General features: G+C 40.3%; 1 protein-coding gene across 1 annotated transcript; it reads left to right on the top strand.

The window, feature by feature from the left end:
• Positions 1 to 998: 998 nt before the first annotated feature.
• On the top strand, positions 999 to 11,142 carry LOC308173052 (monocarboxylate transporter 2-like; the record flags this gene model as incomplete). The annotated part of the gene is made up of 5 exons (XM_080548018.1): positions 999 to 1,211; positions 3,403 to 4,264; positions 9,341 to 9,484; positions 9,732 to 10,517; positions 10,729 to 11,142. The coding sequence occupies 5 exons, from the start codon at positions 999 to 1,001 to the stop codon at positions 10,995 to 10,997; spliced, it is 2,274 nt and encodes a 757-aa protein (XP_080404144.1). The 3' UTR covers positions 10,998 to 11,142.
• Positions 11,143 to 20,287: the final 9,145 nt, after the last annotated feature.

The raw sequence follows: 20,287 nt of genomic DNA, 5'->3' as shown, positions 1-20,287 counted from the left end.
GAAGTGCGTCAATTTCTCACATCAGTAGCAGCAGATCAATTACAGAGAAGCAAAGGTGTTTACATTCCAAATGGACTGACAAGAACCACAGAACATGGGATAATTGATGCAGCCATTGACAACTTTGACCAGAATGAAGAGACGCTGGATGGCAAAAATACAACACATTCCATGGCAATTGTTGTATACAGAAGAGGTGATGTTGCCACAGCACACAACCCCATCCTGAGAATCCCGGAGAGATCTCTCCATGCCCTGGACAGCTGTGATTTGGATAATGAAGAGGTTCAGAGGTAAATATTATAGACCAACTATCTGCCAGACACATGCAATACTTGATTGAAATGGCTCGGATATACTGTATGTTAATGCAATATAATCCAATATTAAAATGTTAAATGTGTAATGTGCACTGGAGGCTTCAAGTTTCACATTACACTTGTGTAAGTCAGACTAGCATTTGTCCAATATTCAAGTTACACATTATTTGTGAGGTCACACATCATAATCTAAGGAATCTGGAGTGTTGTTGTTTGTAAGGGAATTTTGTTAAAGATTGAATTTTATGACAAAAGATGCCTAATGACTTGTTCTTGAATTTCAGATACATCAAGCCAGGTAGGCGATCTGAACCACCAGCAGTTCTACCACAGGTCCTCAAATCAGACAGCACAAAAGCTCAGGCAGCAGAAGGCCAAGACTTACTTTGGAAGGTGAGCCGTATCATGAAAGAAGAAGAACAGAGAATCCCAGGATGGTCTGCATTCAATGCCTATGTATCCACGTCAGACATCCCATTAACAACAGTACAATATATGCCCTTCATAAGAGCTTCACCATCAGACCTATCTACAATCTATACAGCTCTTTTGCAGCTCACACAGCTTGCTCAAGAACTGGGACAGAGGCATATACTTGTAACTGCTGACCTTGCCATCTACAGCAAAGCACAGCAAATTCTGTGGAGCAAACCTGAAGCTTTGGATGGCAAGATCACCATGAGAATTGGAGGAATGCACGTCACCATGGCCTTTCTGGCAAGCATTGGGAAGGTGTATGCAGACGGGGGCCTCTTTGACATGATAACCGAGTCTGGAGTCTATGCTGACGCAACAGCTCGGCAGATGCTTCAGGGTAAACAACTGACAAGAGGTGTGAGGAGCATCAAGGTTGTTTCAGAGGCTCTGTTCAGGCTCTTCTGGATGGCACTGGTCTCCTGGCTGAACAAAAAAGGCCAAAGTCCATTGTCTGCTGAACAAGAACACCTCCTGCGAGATGTGCAGCATGCCTTTCATGGCAACGACCAGGTCTCTGCCAGACAGTTCTTAAGTGAAGCGGAGACAGACCTTCCTGAACTGAGGAGAAGAATACAACAGTTTTCAGAGAGGGGAGTTCAACAATCAGCAACTTTTAAGTACTGGCTGAATTTCCTCAAAGGGGCTGATCTCTTACTCAGAATGCTACGATCAGAGCGTGAAGCTAACTTTGACCTTCATCTCAACTGCATGTCTGAAGCAATACCATGGTTCCGGGCTGCTGGCAGGATGAACTATGCAAAGTACATGCCAGTCTACATAGCTGAAATGAAAGCCCTTGAAAAAAGCCAACCAGAGTCCTACAAATTCAAAGTCCTACAAAGTTATGGAGTCCTATTGGCAAGGGGTGGATTATCAGAGATGGGGCCATTCAACCTGTCCTTTTTACAAAACCCCCAGCACCTACAGAAGTGAGAGACATCACTCATTTATATTGCAAAGATGCAAAGTGTGGAGAGAGTGGAAAGTGCCAGTGCCTCTCTGTTGGCCTTCCCTGTACAGAGTTCTGCACCTGCTGTGCAGAATGTCAAAATGTGTCCCCTAATGTTTGAGGACTGTATTTAATTGTACTTTGAATTAAGGTTCCAGTTTTAATAAAACCTGTACTATTTACACCTATGTTTTAGAGGCTTGTAATTTAGAACTAATAAACTTTATTTTATTGGGTTACTCTTATTCTGACTATTTTGTGATGTAGTTCAGCCACCTGGTATTTCCCTCTCCAAATATGATGACCATCAGAGTGAGCATTCTTAACTTATAGGCTATTATGCCACTTATCCCCCATTCGGAATTTGACTGTATCAGAGAAGAGGTAGGCCTATGTCTAAAGAAATCTCATTTGCAATAGAACTGTATGAGATATTTCCATACAACTACTGGTTATTGTTCAATAGCACCCTAGACAATTCAGTAATGATATATTTTTCAGGGATTTCTGTTTTTCTGATAAATGAGAGAAAAGTGATGGAGTCCTATGTTCCTGTCACCAAAAAGTACAATTTCCGTCTAAACTAAAGCTAAGTTTACAGGACTATAATTCAGTATTTATTTAGGTAAATAGTTGTCTGACTATTTGGTGATGTAGGACAACCACCTGGTTCATACCTCAGCAAATCTGAAGAGGAAAAGAGTGATCATTCTCAAGTTATGGGCTTTTTTGTCACCTTCCCCATATTCGGCCTGGTCTAATTTGGCTCTTTTTCAGGGATTGGGGTAGCTCTAAAGAACAACCAAAAAAACATCTTTTCCCCAAAAATAAAATTTTACAACAATCAATTTCATTAATGGGAGACCCTAAAGATAAGAAAAATCATTGTTGTAACTTGCTCTACCTCGGGTAGGGGTATCTCAAAATCTGAGGGCCCTTCCTGCTAGACTATAGTCCCTTTTCTCATCAGATCCTTAAAGCCAGAAATAAGTTTGACTATCTTCTCCTGGGACTAAGGGGTAGTGTGGCCGAGCGGTCTAAGGCGCTGGATTCAATCAGTGAGAGTGGGAGCAGGTGTGATTGCCAGAGCTCAGAGGACTGCTGGTTGAGACTGAAAACTTTTTGCTTGTTTAAATCTTTATTTTCTGTTTATGCGTAGTAGTTTCTTTCGATTTAATTTCGGTTTCGTTTTGGAGTGCGTTCCCCCGACAGCTTAGTGCTGGTTGGGGGACGTAAATCGCCTTTTTCTGACTGATAATGGACAATGAACACGGAACGGATAAGACAACGACTGATGATGATGGCATAAACGGGAAAACAACAATGTACGGGAAAGAGCTGACGGTAGGAGTGGAGATTGTCGGGGAGGATAAAATAACAATGATGGAGTTATTGCGTGGGATAAAGGCAGTATGTGGGACTGTAATCGGCTGTCGATACAAGGCACCAGGCAAATATGAAGTGACAATGAGCCATTTGAAGGGAAAGGAGAAGTTGATAGATGGGTTCAAAATCAAAAATAGTAGAATACTGGCAAAAGACATGAACAAGAACGAACTAGTAGTGTCATTCATGAGCTTACCCGTTTATATAGAGGACAGTGACATTATAGAGAAATTACACCTATGGCGGGTAAACGCGGTTTCCCCAATTAAGAGGAGGAAGTGGCCGGGGACGGAGATATTGGACGGGACCAGATTCTGCAAGGTGGAGTTCACCGAGGAGGTCCGGTCCCTGCCATACACCACGAAATTTTCGACGCTGGAGGGCACGGAATATTTCCGTGTCATCCATGACAGGCAAAAGAGGGTATGTCGTTTGTGCATCAAGGAGGGGCATGTGATCCGTGAGTGTCCAGAGTTCATATGCCACAATTGCTGCGAGCAGGGGCATTACAAACGGGAATGTCCCCTCACCATGTGCAAGGGCTGCTGGAGACAACCGAGGGACTGCAAATGCGGAGCGGAGGAGGAGGGCGAGCAGACCGGGCAGGAAAATGAACCAGCACCGGAGGCGGAGGAGGAGGAGGGCGATCAGACCGGGCAGGACAGTGAAGCAGCACCAGAGGCAGACGGAGAGGGGGACATACCAGACCTGGAGAGCAGTGATGCGGAGGAGGGCGGAGAGGGAACAGCGACCCGCACACCCGAGGAAGACCCAAGGATGACGGGAGCGGACCAGATGGGGGACACCTATGACGAGGTTAGTGGAGTGGAGGACGGCCAGACGCAGGAGGATTCGCAGACGGGCGGAGTGGGGGTCGGCAAGGCGCCTACCCCGTCCCAGGGCGAAGACTCCGGTGGGTCGGGTGTGCGGGTCGCTGCCTCCGGAGGCCTGGTCTTTGGGACAGGTGGGACCCCAGTGGTGACAGGCGCGGCCCGAGTGACGCCGAGGGAGGATGCGGTGGAGATGGAGACAGGAGGAGCGGCTGGGAGACAACCTACCACCTCGTTGGGAAAGCGCCCCCTTGCAGAGGAGGGAGGAGGAGAAGGAGAGAAAGCCAGAAGGAAGAAGAAAGGTGAGCCAACAAAATGATGGGGTGCATTGCCTTTCTTCTCTATCTATTCATGCTGATAGCATCATTTAATGCAAATGGATTAAGAAAGGACTTAAAAATGCAGATGATGATGCTATCAGTAAAGGCGGACATATTATGTGTGCAAGAGACACATTGGACGGTGGACAGCATGATACATGTGAAAAAGTACTGGTCGGAGAAGATTTTTGTGAATCATGGGACTGAGAGATCTTGTGGAGTGGCAATTCTGGCCAGGAATGTGACTAAAATGAAGAGTATTTATAATGACTGTGGTGGGAGACTCCTTGGGGTAGAGTTTGAGCATAATAATGAAACGTACCAACTATTTAATATATATGCACCAAATAATAAGAGGGAGAGGAAGGATTTTTTTGTTAAATTAAAACCATTATGTCAGGGGAAATGTTTAGTTATTGGAGACTTTAATGTACACTGTACAAGGCTAGACACTTCATGTTTTAGGCAAGATATGTCTAGGAAAGTTTTGTTTGATTTAATAGAGGAAAATCTTTTGGTTGATTGTTGGAGGGCAGGGAATGCAAATGCACAACAGAGCTCTAGAAGACAGGTGGTGATGGGAGAAATGAAATGGAGTAGAATTGATTTGTGTTTAGTTAAGAATTATATTTTGGGGTGTATTAACAGGGTAGATTATAATTTTACTGGTCTGAGTGACCATGCAGTGCTTAAAGTGAATATGGGAGTGGGAAGGGAGGAAAGAGGGGGAGGGGTGTGGTGCTTAAATTCTAGCATGCTAAGGGAGGAGTTGTTGCAGTGTAGGGTGGGGGGATGTATTGTGAGGGAATTGGAAGATCCATTGATGGAAACTGATATTTGTAAATGGTGGGAGAATGTGAAAAGAAAAATACGGACAGTGTGTGTGAGATATGCACGGCAAAGGAGTTTTTTGCAGAAACAAGAGGGGAGGGAATTACAAGAACGATTGGAAACAGAATTTAAATTATGCGAGCAAAATCCAAATCATGATGTAGCTGAATATTTGAAAATTGAGGGGGAATTGGGTCAGTGTGTTAAGAGGAAATGTGAGGGAGCCATGGTGAGGAGCAGAGCAAAGTATGCGCTGGAGGGAGAAAAGAGCACTTCCTTCTTTCTGGGGTTGGAGAAGAAGAGACAGGAAAGAAACTATATTAGGGAGTTAGAAAATGAGAAGGGGGAGAAGGTGGGAGATTATGTGGGTCTGTTAGGGGTGGTAGAGGATTATTATAAAAAACTTTTTCAAAAACAGGGCAGTGATCAGGAGAGAGTGAGGGAGGTGCTGGGGCATGTAGAGGCCAAGATAGCAGAGGAGGAAAAAAAGATGTGTGACAATGGGATTTTGTTGGAAGAGGTAGTAACAGCTATCAAACAAATGCAATCAAATAAAAGCCCGGGGATAGATGGTCTGACCAATGAATTTTACAAGACCTTTGTAGAGATATTGGCGCCGATATTGTTGAGGGTTTTTAATGGGATGGAAGAGGGGCAGGAGGTGCCGGATTCAATGGCTACTGGGATTTTAACCATTTTATATAAAGACAAGGGGGATAAAGTAAGCTTAGACAATTACAGGCCTATAACGTTGTTAACAAGCGACTATAAAATCTTAACCAAGGTACTTGCAAATAGGATGAAGAGGGTCATGGGGACAATAATATCACCAACACAAGCCTACAGCGTCCCGGGCAGGGATATAGTTGACACAATCTGCACAGTAAGGGATGTAGTGGATAGTATGGGGAATAGTGAGGAGGGGGGGATTATGCTTAGCTTAGATTTAAATAAGGCTTTTGATAGGGTGGAGCACGATTTTTTATTCTCAACAATGGAGAGCTTTAATTTTGGGCATAGGATGGTGAACTGGGTGAAGTTATTGTATAGTAAAGCGAAGAGTTGTGTCAAAGTCAATGGGAGCCTAACTGACTGCTTTCCGTTGGAGAGGTCAGTGAGGCAGGGCTGTCCTCTTTCAGCTCTGCTGTATGCCATCTCGGCAGAGCCGTTGGCATGCCTGGTGAAGGCAGATGTCAAATTAAAAGCAGTGGAAATACCATTCCAAGGAAAAAGCCTTATCCACCAATATGCAGATGACACCACCTTTACCGTTAGGGATACAGATAGCATAGGGAGGATTATGAAGCATGTACAAGTATATGGGGAAGCTTCGGGGGCGAAAGTGAATATGGGAAAGTCTGAGATAATGTACATTGGGGAGGTAAATAAAGGGAATTTTCCTTTTAAAATAGCAGAGCAGCATATCAGGGTTCTGGGGGTATTTGTAGGGTCAAATAGTAGTGTAGCGAGGGATATGACATGGACAGGGGTGTTAAATAAATTCAAAAAAACACTGAATTTTTGGAGATTTAGGGATTTAAAATTAAGAGGGAGGGTAATTGTGGTAAATGCCCTATTAATGTCAAAGCTAATATATGTCATGGGGGCGATTGATTTGCCAGAATGGGTGTTAAAGGAGGTGAAGAGTGCTGTGGGGAAGTTTTTGTGGAGGGGGAAAAGTGTGTTGATTGCACATAATACACTGATAGCGGGGTATGAGGAGGGAGGGTTAAAATTGGTGGACTTAGAAAGTAAAAGAAAGGCTTTCCGAATAAAATTAGTGAAGAAATATTTATATGACAAGGTGGAATATGGGTGGAAATGTTTTTTTAAGCATTTTATTTCCATTTGTGGGGGGTGTGGGGATAATGGGTTGTTGATGTGTGTGAAGAAGAGGATGTATTCTAGAATGCCAATGTTTTATCAAGAAGTGTTTGCAGCATGGACGGAGTTCGTTCCGTCTCTGGAATACAAATGTGACACGAGCAATCTGGTGTTAAACCAACCTCTGTTTTTAAATCCAAAAATAAGTAAAGGTAATAGGATGTTTTATAATGAAGTGTTTATGGGGGCTGGGGTAAGACAGGTGAAGGATATAGCGTATGAAGTTGTACCTGGGTTTATGCCAAACGAAGGGGTATATGAGTATGTGGCCGAATATGATGAGGATGTGAGAGGGGAGTTGGTGGATCATGTGTGTGAAAATGTAAAGACTAGCCTGCCCAGTAGCTGGGTAGGTATAATAGAGAAGGAAGCAGGGGGGGGAGGAGGATGTACTTTTCCAGAATTGTTTGTGGACTCTGTGGAGGAAAACAATCGTGTATCGGACCTGACGACTAAAAAGATTTATGAGAGGGTGATTAAAAACATCCTGAAAGTGCCGGCAGCGGAAGCGGTATGGGGCAAGGTTTTCAAAGATATCAAAGTGAGGAATTTGTGGCAAAATCTAAGAATAAAATACAACAGTATCGAGGGCGAACATTTTGATTTTCGATTAAGACATAATAGGATTTTTTCAAATGTGGTAATACATAAAATGAATGGGGACGTTAAAAGAGAGTGTGATGTATGCGATACTGAGGTGGAAACTGTAATGCATATGTTTTTGGAGTGTAGGGATTTGAGGCATTTTTTCGTTAGGTTAAAGGAATTGTTATGTAGTAACTGGGATAGAGGGTATATTGGAAAATTGGAGTGGAGAAAATTGTTTCTGTTTGGGGTATGTGGGAAAAGTTTGCAATGGAATGTGAATCTATTGAATTTTGTGTTGAGTCATGCTAGGCATGCAGTGTGGAGGCGGAGAAATATAGCTCACTTTGAGGAAAGAAAAGTAGATGCTTGGGGTTTATTTGAATCTGCAATGAGAAGAGATGTTTTTTTGATGTTTAAATATTTGAAGAAGGAGGTGTTTGAGAAGGATTTTGTCCGCGGGAGTGGTTTGATTTCTTTAAATAGGGGTGGGGAAATGGAAATGAAAATCTGAGGCCTGCCCTTTATGTATTATGTGATAATGTTTATGTTTTTCTAAATTTGTACCCAAGCCTGGTTGCTTTGACTTGAAGTGAGCATGACGGACTTTATGTATCCTTGTATGTATGTCTGTTTCATTATGATATGTAAATGAATATACTTTGATATTTTTATAATAAAAAGAGAAAAAAAAAAAAGGCGCTGGATTAAGGCTCCAGTCTCTCCGGAGGCGTGGGTTCAAATCCCACCACTGCCATATTTTCAAAGATGAGAAGCTAGGATGGCTCCACAGCGAAAGAGGACAGAATACCATCTCATTCTGACCTTGTTCCAAATCTCCAAACTCTTTTCTCGACACCATTAAAAGGGAGAGTGGCAGGCTCAGCTTAAAAAGGCCCACAGTCAGGTAGCGTGGCCGAGCGGTCTAAGTCGCTGGATTAAGGCTCCAGTCTCTTTGGAGGCGTGGGTTCGAATCCCACCTCTGCCATCTTTAGAGAAGCTGTCCCAATACAATCTATGCATTATATAACTAATAGCACTGTGATCTCCATCAATAGAATTTAGTATTCTTCTCCAGCTTAAAAACTCAGCTCCCTCGTCTTGCTAGGCTATTGGCCTAGTCCCTTTTCTCATCAGATCCTTAAAGCCAGAAAGAAGTTTGACTATCTTCTGCTGGGACTAAGGGGTAGTGTGGCCGATCTCCGCTCAGTATACACCAACGAATTGCATTGTGAATAAGGATAGAGAGACCAGTGAATCTGCTGCAGTGCACCAGCAGCAGTGAGAGAAATCATTGCAGAAGTTGTGAGGACTCTGGATGCACCAGAGATGTAGCTATAGCGCTCTTTGGTGCTCAAATATATATAAAACGCTCTCTCACATAGAGGTTTTTCACCTTTCAAACCATTTTTGGCAACCTGTATGCCATCATAACATGATGTTTCCCAAAATGACTTTGCATACCATATAGACCAGCTTATTGTTTGCAGTTGTGTTATACTCACCCACACTATCTCTCTGACGTTAATTAATTAATTAATTAATTTTGCCATTTAGCAGACGCCTTTATCCAAAGCGACTTACAATTACGAATTACAGGGACATTCCCCCTGGAGTAACTGAGGGCTAAGTGCCTTACTCAAGGGCACACTAGTAGTGGTGTGGCTTCAGGCGGGATTCGAACTCACAACCTTCCGATCACAAGTCCAACTCACTATCCACTAGACCACCACTACCCCTGACGTGTGTTCTTCTCAGGTCCCATAAGCAGTATCCTGGTTAATAAGTACGGCAGTCGCCCTGTCATGATGTTGGGAGGCTGCCTGGCTGGATCTGGACTCGTTGCTGCCTCCTTCTGCAACTCAGTCGAAGGGCTCTACCTCTGTGTGGGAGTGATTGGAGGTATCTCATTTTGGTTCTCCATGATTTAGAGTTACAATTCAAAAAATTTGAAACTCACTTTTTCGATGTAAATTCCTTTTATACTGGGTTAGGGTTTGTTGTAGGGTTAGTTTTCATTACTGAAAGTTGAATGTAAAATGTGATAGTTGATTTACAGTATGTATCTTTTAATCGTGTGTAAGTAAAATACTAAATTAATGAAATACTGATTACTTCAATTATGTGTGTAACAGTTTGTTTTTGGTAGGTTTGGGACTGGCATTCAATCTCAATCCTGCTCTCACTATGATTGGCAAGTACTTCTACAACAAGCGCCCCATCGCCAATGGAATTGCCATGGCAGGCAGTCCTGTCTTCCTCTCCACCCTGGCTCCCCTTAACAGCTGGCTCTTTGACCAGTTTGGCTGGAGGGGGAGTTTCCTGATCCTGGGAGGCCTGCTTCTCAACTGCTGTGTGGCTGGTTCTCTCATGCGACCCATCGGACCAAAACCCCAACCTGCCGTGAGCGATAGTGACGAAGCAAAAGAGAGCACAACTTGCCTAAAGAAGGTCAACAGCTTTATTGACCTCACCCTTTTCAAACACCGAGGCTTTCTGCTCTACATCATGGGAAACATTGTCATGTTCTTCGGCCTCTTCTCACCGTTGGTGTATCTTAGTAATTATGCCAAGAGTAAGGACATCCCCAAAGAGAAGGCAGCCTTCCTGCTCTCTGTGCTGGCCTTTGTGGACATGTTTGCCCGGCCCTCCATGGGCCTGTTGGCCAACACCAAGTGGGTCCGGCCCAGGATACAATACTTCTTTGCGGCCTCTGTGCTGTATAATGGCGTGTGCCATGTGCTGGCCCCCCTCTCTGTGGACTACACAGGCTTCGTCATCTATGCCCTCTTCTTTGGCTTTGCTTTCGGCTGGCTGAGCTCTGTTCTCTTTGAAACCCTGATGGACTTGGTGGGTCCCCAGCGCTTCTCAAGTGCAGTGGGTCTAGTCACCATTGTGGAGTGTGGGCCTGTGTTGTTAGGGCCCCCCTTACTAGGTGAGTACACATGAGCATCGTGCAAACACACATGCACACCCATCCGCGTATACACACGCACACATGCACGCACACACGCACACGCACACACACACACACACACGCACACAAACACTCACACAGTTGACTTACATATTGTATAACATGTTGTTTACTAATGCTTTGTTTTTCCATATTCAATGTTAAAAGGAAACTCTCTTAATCTCCACAGGAAAATTCAATGACATCTACAATGACTACCAATACACATACCAAAGCTGTGGGGTCATCGTCATTATTGCCAGTGTGTTCCTGTTTGCTGGAATGGGCATCAACTACCGGTTGTTGGACAAAGAGAAGAAAGAGGAGGAGAGGAGGGCCAAACTGGAGGGCAAAGAAGAGGAGTCGAACAAGGACAATGCTGCCATGGAGGCCAGCGATGACGTGACATTGCCTCTGAGATCCATGGATGTGGCCAGAGCTGAAGAAGACGTAGTCTAACTTAATATCCTCTCGACCGAATTCACACTCAGTTGATGTATCAATGTAGTCAATGAGATCATGTTCATCTCCAATGACAGAAACAGCAGAAATGCGAGTCATTTTGAATTAAGCTGTATAGCAATCTATCACAGTATTCACAAAAACCTACACAGTATCACTTCCCCATTTCCATTTATGCAGGTAGTTTATGTGTTAATATGTTAAATATCTCTTCAGCAATGCTCATTTGCAGTGCAATGTCTCCAAACATGACTGCAAATGTTTTCTGTGAAAGCACTTAATGGCTATTATAGTATTCTTATACGGTTTAATGAATCCCTTAAAAAAATAATCACACTGCCATTTTCTATTAAACTATTGTTTATCTCAGACTATTTCAGGCAACCTTCAGGACTTTCAACATCATCCTGGAGGAAATTGTTTGCACATTATATTGCAAGATGATGTCGTTTTTTTGCTGAGGATTTCAGTTTTGTGCACAGTAACTTTGAACATATGCCAGATATAAACATGTTAAGCTTGCACTGAATATCTTTTAGACCTTGAAACTTTTAATTCTGAATTTAAAAGTTTGCTCCAATTGTAATACAGGAGCATTAGAACCAGCATTCTTGATCTTGATGAGCAGACCAAGACCTCGGTCATCATTATTTTTCAAATGCTCTAGGGGTTTATTGTGGGACTGTTGGTAATAGCAAATCTAAGATCATGTGCATGTGTTTCATTGTACATATTTGTGTCCATTAAATGGTGACCATAATGTTTTCACCAAAACATCATGGAATGATGAAATCATATAAATGTGTTTATAGCCAAACAAGGATAAGGCAGCAGTGTATACAATAGAACATAAATGCATTTATAAATAAAACAAATTTGTAAACAAGTACAATTTATTATTTGCATCTGCTCTGGTCTGTAAATACAAATTATGTCTGGCCTTAGGGTGGGAAAATCAACTATAATAATAATAATAATAATAATAATAATAATAATAATAATAATAAATCAATACATAACACAACATTGAATAATACTTTCATGGCATAGGCCTACACATATAACATCAACACTGTTGAAATGTCACAATGTTGTCGCTAGGAAAGAAACAAAGAATAAAGTAGGAATATGGACATTGGCTGTGTTCGGAATAGCGTACTAGCATACTACTCATACTAGATATGACGTAGATTTTGAGTATGTAGTACGTTCCGAACTGTACAGTATGCGAGGTTTGAGTATGCGAGAAATGTAGTAGGCGAGCAGTTATTTCCGGGAAATTTGAAGTCGGTTTTGATGGACACTTGAATTTCAGCCACGCCCACTGCAGCTCGAGCTCAAACTCACCTCACCTCACCTGCTTGTAGAACGTCGAGAACAAACTGCCGTTTAAACAGCTGTCTCCCTCAATCGACAGGTCACGGTAATTCACCGTCGTGTGAAACACGGTTTTATATTACAAATTGCCTCAATTATTTATCGAAATATCATATTGCTAAATACCCTTGCTCATAAGCTTACCAGTATATGCTTTATTTAGCATCTCGACGGACTGTTTGAGCTGCCTGGCTAGTGGCTAGCCCACTGTTAGCATGTTATAGCTAGCTGATCCTTGTCAGTCAATCAGCTAACGTTAACGGACTTTAAATGTAGCTAGTTGGGAACTGTATAATTAATTGTACCAATTGAGGTAATTGTAGTAAATAACATTAGCAACACATTCTAAGGCCGTAATGTTTGCCGTGTCTATGTTATCTATGCCAATAGGACCACAGTGCTGACAGGATGGAGAGAGATAGAGGATTCAACTTAATGAACTTCAAGCTGCTGGTGCCTCCCAGACTCACAGGACAGGTGTCCACCGTTAAACCTGTTAAACCTCAGGAAAGCTTCGAGGACATGTGTGGCTACAGGCCTTCTGTGCAGGAACAGGTATGTCTAGCTAGTTTTATTTTATTTTGATCTTAAAAGAAAGGGTTACATTGCCACAGACTATAGTACGAATGTATTTAACATGCTAGGTACAGTACATGACATGAACTGCTTGGACCCGTTGGGCTACAACGGCAGTTGGTCTCGAGACAGAATAGCATCCAAATATATTCAAATGAAACATTGATACATTGAAATAAACATGTCGTGACGTTAGAATTATAAGGTTCTATCTCCATTTTTGTCAACATTGAGGTTTTTTTACATAATCTGATCCATTAGGTGTTTATTAATGCCTGTGTGGTGTTATTTTTTAAATGTTGACATTTTTGAGTTAGTAATTCATAAAATACAAAGGTTCCATCTCACAAAACATAATGGAATGTCAAAACTTTGACGCTCAATATCTCTGAGCTACCCTAAACGGAGATAGAACCTTATCATTCTAAACGGAGATAGAACCTTATCATTCTAAACGGAGATAGAACCTTATCATTCTAAACGGAGATAGAACCTTATCATTCTAAACGGAGATAGAACCTTATCATTCTAAACGGAGATAGAACCTTATCATTCTAAACGGAGATAGAACCTTATCATTCTAAACGGAGATAGAACCTTATCATTCTAAACGGAGATAGAACCTTATCATTCTAAACGGAGATAGAACCTTCTCATTCTAAACGGAGATAGAACCATATCATTCTAAACTCACGTAATGTTGTAGATGTAGCTAGATGATGTAGCTTTGTCTACGTTACTACGGCACGCGTTGGACTGTTGGAAATTGACGCCTAAGGACTGTAACATGCCATGTGTAACAACACAAACTGCTCAACATTGTAGGCTTATATATATATTAACCTCCAGTAGCTCATATGTCAAGTAGGGGTCCTAGGTAGTATTGTACTGACAGCAACTGGGGGCAACTCAATGTAAAGTCTACAACCAAACAAAAGCAAGCCAGTACATTTGGTGCGACAGTGTTTCACTTTAACAATGAGGCATACTTAAGCTACTGTGTTTATTTATTTTTTATTGTAGGGCTACAATAAATATTTTGAAAAAGCATCAAGTATGCCGTTTCCCAATGCAAAGGTCGTGCCTATGAAGCCCACCAGAGCAGGTATGTCATTGATTTGAATCATATTGGTGCCACACTAATGCTTGTACCCATCCAAATATAACTCTACTATTTTCCTAAACATAAGTTATTGTGTAGGCCTGATTTCTTAGACAATGTGTGTCAACTGGAATTGTTGTAAAAAAAAAAAAGTGTGAGTCGCACATAGATCTGGAGGTAGCAGTATGTCCTCAGAGATTATTCTGTTTCTCAAAAGATGTAGGCCTATCCAGGATGACAGTTGTGCCAGAAGAAGAAGAAGATGAGGAAGTCAGTAAACATGAAATGCTTGTGTGAAGAGTGCAGACTTTTTCTCAAAGACCATTCTTGGTCTTGATATGTGTAGCTAACCTATATTATTGCTTTGTGTAACATTTCAGAGAGTAATACCATGTTACTGTATATTATAATTCTGACATATTGGCCTATGTGTGATATATTACCCTAGACTCTCAGACATATGTTTATGTGTGAATATATTCCCCTAGACTATTTGCAAACCGAGTCAACTGTGCTCAAAGCTATATGATGAAGTTGAGAAAGTCAAATGTTGGAAAGTCAAAGTGGACTCAGAAGCTGTACAGAAAGATAGGAAACTACAAGAAAATAAAAGAACAATTGAGACTCAACGCAAAGCCATCCAGGAATTGCAAGTAAGTAGAACAGGTTATATTTTGAAATGGCGGTGTAAATGACTTGCTGTTGTCCTTTGGTATATTCATCACAGATGTATTGTCTGCTTGTTACAGTTTGGAAATGAAAGTCTCAGCATAAAACTTGAGGAACAGATCGGTGACAATGCTGATCTTAGGAACAAGTATGTATAGTATTTGATTTTGTGTGAAATTAATATTTTGTCTTGTTATTAATTTACACTGTATAAGGCCCTACTCAACAATCTAGTCTTAGGCTAGGGTCAACAAAATGATCCCTGTGGTTGTTATCGGCTGATTTGTTGCAATAGAGGGCTAGATTCAGTGGAATCCACACTTTAAGAACAGTGACACTGAACCGAGGCTTCAAAGAGCCATCAATTAGTCAGAAAGAGTTGCGTGCTGTTTCATACAGTTGAAGTTGTACAATTAGTTTTAGTAATTAGAATGTGTAGGTTAGCTTCCAGATACCTTATATAATCATGAATGTGTTCTATATGTAGCTAATCCTTATTTCCCTGATAGAATGAATGCCACACGGAACTTATGTAACATACTGAAGGATACGTTTCAAAGATCAGCTGAGAAAATAAATCTATGTGAGTATAACATACCAAATGTTTTTACATGCTACCTTGCAGAATTAGACTGACGTGTTGTGGCCCATGTACTATATTATTAGTTCTAGTATATTGTACTATATTATTAGTTCTAGTATATTGTACTATACTTCATGTTTTCTTAGGTGAGTCTGAGAGAGAAGAAACCCATCAACTGTATATGGAGAATAGTGAGAATATCCAGGTGAATGTCATCACCTCATCTCTTGATTGAAATTATTTAATTCCTCTCCAAAAATACTTCTTTGGAGTATGTGCAGGGTAATATTAGTTGGTAGAAAAATTGTTTGTTGATGATCATGTTTATTGTTACTGTAGAGGATGATCAATGCCTTTGAGGGCCTCCGTGTTCAAGATGAAACTAACCGTCATGAAATGCAGAAAGGTATGAATAGGATGTAGAATTATTCTTCCCGGCAGAGGCTAACCGCAGTAACTACGCAAACAGTGAAACTGAGAAAATGGCTTTAAAGTTCTTTAATGACTATCCAGCCAAATGCAATACTGCAATTCTTTATATCACATTTCTCTAAAATTGATTGGATTGGTTGAACTCTGACATTTTGTAACAAGATAAAACAGATATTGAAATTTCACTTGTGATTTTCACTTAAAATGTCACTTATAATTTCACTTATAACTTATAAATGTTTTTAGGTATTGTGGTTAGCCTCTGCAGGGCAGTATTGGTTACCGGTAGTATAGATTCTGTTGTTGTGGACATTGTCTGATGTGAATTTTAATCGTATAGCCTAGGGCCTACAGTAACTATTAAAGGTTAAGTTCAATAACTCTTCTGTTCTAATCATTCAACAGTCAAAGAGGGCTTGCAACAATTTGAAGAACTAAAGGAGACTTTTGAGAAAGAATACAGCATGAAACAAAAGGAGGTTTGTCAGTAGCAGTAAATCTCTCTTTAATAAATGAATAAATTAGAGCTCTCCAATTCCAGTCCTGAAGTGCTGATGTAGGTATATGGTGTACAGGCTATTTAATATGTTGTGTTAGGGCAGGGCTGGAACAAGAGCCTGCACACTACATTACCGAAGTTGGAGACTCTTGGACTCTTGATATAGGCCTAGCTTATTAATAATGCATCTTGTGACTGGAATTTGACTGTGACCATGTAGGCTAAATCTGAAAACTGGAATTATCTTCCACAGATTGTAATACTTCAGGTTAAAATTAGGGACAAAGAAAATGAACTTCAGGAAATCCTGCTAAACCTCCATGAAACCCAGGAGAGTTTCAAACAGTTACAAGAGACCGCAAGTATGAAAGTTGTTTCAAGACAATGACATTTGTCATTGAGTTTATAAATGCAAATAGTGATATCAAGAAAGAAAAATATAAAGTTGAACACTGTTCAAAGTTATTTAAATACCAAGCACTTGCTTGATGTTACAAATTTGAGTCAATGAGCTCCAAGTTAATTATGCTATTGTACTAAATAACAGGTGTTGCCTACTGTATGTTATGCACTCACTTCAACTCCCAAAACATTGCTGTTTAGAGTTAGAGTAGGACTGAATGTTAGAGTAGGACTGACAATAAGTCATCATTGGTATATTATCATTAATTGTAAACTGTAAGAACATCGTATCTCATTTCACAGACCAACAACATGAAGTCCTTCAAAGTTCTAAACAGGAACAAGAATCCCTATTTGAAGAACTACAAAGAGCAGAGCAGCTCAATAAAGATACTGAGGTTAGTACAGTATGTTGTTTCATACGCTGTCTTTGGATGTAGAGAAAATAAAATGTCAATGAATTCACCCTGTATATTTAGAAAGAACCTTCTGGTCATTGGAGATACTTATTTAGCTTTATGTAATTTAAACCATGCATTATTTATTTTGAATGTTTAGGAAGGTCGTAAAGCTATTGCTGCTGCACTAGAGCTCAATAAAGAGGAATATGCAACAGTCCTCATCCAGAAAGATGCAAGCCTGGATGAGCTCAATAAAATTAAAGATCTACAAACAGACAAGCTTTTAGAGATTCAGGCCACAGCTCAGGAGCTGCAAACATCATTGACATTGGAGATAGAGAAGTAGGTTCAGCAGACACCCCCCCCCCCCCCCCAAATATTCATCACTGAAATGGTCTGTTTACTACAGTGTTAATGTTAACTTGCATCTCCCCAGGGCGAAAGAACTAGAACTGAAGGTGACCTCAATCACCAACGACCTTTACAGGAAAAACTCTGAACTAGGTAATGCATTATTCCAGTGAGGGGACATTTTTAATGTTTGTATCATTTTAGTTTAGTTTTGTAATATGCACTATATATTGAAGATCATTCTTGTCTTCTAGAGGAACTCAAAGAGCAGAAAGAAAATAAAGACAGACAGCTACAAATCCTTGAGGATGAATTGGTAATGACTAGAATGACTAATTTTAACTTTGAACACAAGTTGGCACTCTGCTTAAATGGTTGGTTCAGGGCTAGGAGAAACTTTAATCCATGGTTCAGACTTAAATAGCCACTACTAACTTCAGCTAACTTTAGTCACTGCTAACAAAAAAACAATGGGAGTGATGGGAGCTAAAAAAAAATAAAGAAGTTCAAGATCACTTCAATGAACTCTCTGACATGCTTGGAAGTTACTTTGAGGGCGATTTGGCTGCAAATATTGAACACTTTTTTTGAGCCCCCATCACTCCCAATGTTGTTTTTGTTAGTTAGGCTAAAGGTAGCTGTAGTGGCTATATAAACAACTCTGAATCCTGAATTAAAGTTTATCCTAGCCCATAGACTATTTTCAGGCTAAGGAACCAGACCATCAATTGAAACATCCTGAACAAATTCTTACATTTTTGTAATTAATAGTGTGTGTCATAATTATTTAATTATTGTCTGTAGGATGTCAAATCCAAATATATCCTGTCACAGGAGGAAAAGATTGAAGAAGTGAATAACAGAACATTGGAACTCACTTATGATCTTGCAGAGATCAGCAAGAAAGTTCAGCAATTCAAGGTGAGATAACATTCAATTCTATAGATACAATTATATAGATACATTTCTGTCCATTACAAATAATCTATTCTAGTCTACAACACAACTTTAAGCGGAAGTATTTTGCTTCAACTTTATTTCATATTACTGTTTGCACTGGTATTTACTTGTTTTTGTTATTAGGTACTGTAATTATGTGGCTACAATGGGTATGTTATAGTAATTTACGCCAAAGAATCGTCTAGCTTTTTAAAAATGAATCCTTTATCCTTTCCTGGTTTGCTGTGTACAGAAATGTGTAATTAAAACATAAAGGCATTCAGGTTACTAATAGCTGTGTGATAAAATAGTTATATTTGAATTATAGGCATGTATTTTTACTCTTTTAGATTAAAATGGAGATAAGGTCTGTAGAGAACAATTCACTGGAGAAGGCTCTTAAAAAAGCTGAAGACACACACAATGATTTGAAGGAAAAAGCCCTTGTGACTGAGGTTTGATTCCATTGTCCACCTTTTCCTTGAATACATAAAAGCTGGTATACTTACCTGAACAACAATCACACCATGTTAAATGACTAGAATCACACCACTTATTTTATATTTCCCCAGAGTAAAGTACAAGAGGTTGAGGGTCAGTTATCTGTTGCGTTGAGGAAAGACGAAACATCCATCAAGGAGATAGAGAAATTAAAGAAAGACATTGCACAGCATGAGTGAGTTATTTTAGTTGGAATATCACACACACAACAATGTCAGGATGGTTTTCCTCCACTATAAAGATAATAATGTAATGTGACTTCCCCAGGATGAAGCATGAAGAGCTATCTATATGTTTCAACCAGCTGCAACTAGAGAAGAAAATCATTGTTGAGCAGATTAAGAATCAGTCCTCAGAGACGAAAATTATTGAAGCTCATCTTAAGGTTTGAATTGAAAATGTGGTGCTGTAAACAGAACATTTTAGCTATAATATTTAACTCATTGAGTGCTGAGGGTGAATAAAGTTGCCCCAAAGTTTTGTTGCTAGTTTAAAGGCCAATGCACACGGCGTGCGATTTTGTCTCACGACAACATTCGATTCTCAATTCACACCAATGAATGAATGAATGTGAATGGAGAATCGAATTCGGCGGTGCGACAAAATCGCACGCTGTGTGCATTGGGCTTAACACCACATAAAACACTTAGTGTTCCGGAACTCTTTGGTAGTTTGTGAGTTAAAGCCCCACAGTGTACTGTACTTTGCAAGACAATATGTTGCTTCTTTCATCTTTGTGTGTTGATGTGCTGGAAATATCTTCACGCCAATCAGGAGATTGAAACAAAAGAGATGACCATCACAAAAGAAACTGAACGACTTGAAGAAGAAAATCATCAATTACGGTTAGATTGAATATCCACATCTGTATATGAGTAATTATACACTGTAAAGAAAGACAATTTAAAAATCCTTCTCCTATTTACCAATAGAGAGGAAGTGAAGTCATTAAACACCAACATAAAAGAACAAGGTCAAGACACTGAGAATTTGGAGAAGAAGCTTGAAGAAAGTGTAAGAAAGTGAACGTGTCAACTTGTGTGTATACAAATCTCCATCCAAATATTACAGAATGTAGTATATGTTCTCTTTACTCATTTCTCTAGTGTGAAGAATTGCAGGCTGAACTCACTAAAAAAGAGAAGCACATTAAATCAGTGGAAACAAAGGTGATTAGGAAAAAACAAGGAATCAAACAAGTCCCCATGTCTGAAATCTAGAGTGTATGAAATGTGTCTTTTTTTTCTCTACAGCTATCCATCCTGAAGACAAAATTGGAGGGTAAAACTAAATCCCATGATGAATGTCAAAAAGAGGTGTGTAGTGACTATCAAATATCATCTGTAAAAATGTCCATCTCTCGACAACATAATTGTTTTTCATTTAGCTAATTGTTTCCTTGTTTGTTCCCAGATTAAAATGCTGAAAAAACAAAGAGTAAAGGAGGTGGAAAAA

The sequence above is a fragment of the Nansenia antarctica genome (genome assembly GCF_963989245.1).
Source record: "Nansenia antarctica genome assembly, chromosome: 18".
Classification (NCBI taxonomy): Eukaryota; Metazoa; Chordata; class Actinopteri; order Argentiniformes; family Microstomatidae; genus Nansenia; species Nansenia antarctica.
Note: the sequence above shows the minus strand (reverse complement) of the source record. Positions and strands in the feature narration are given on the sequence as shown.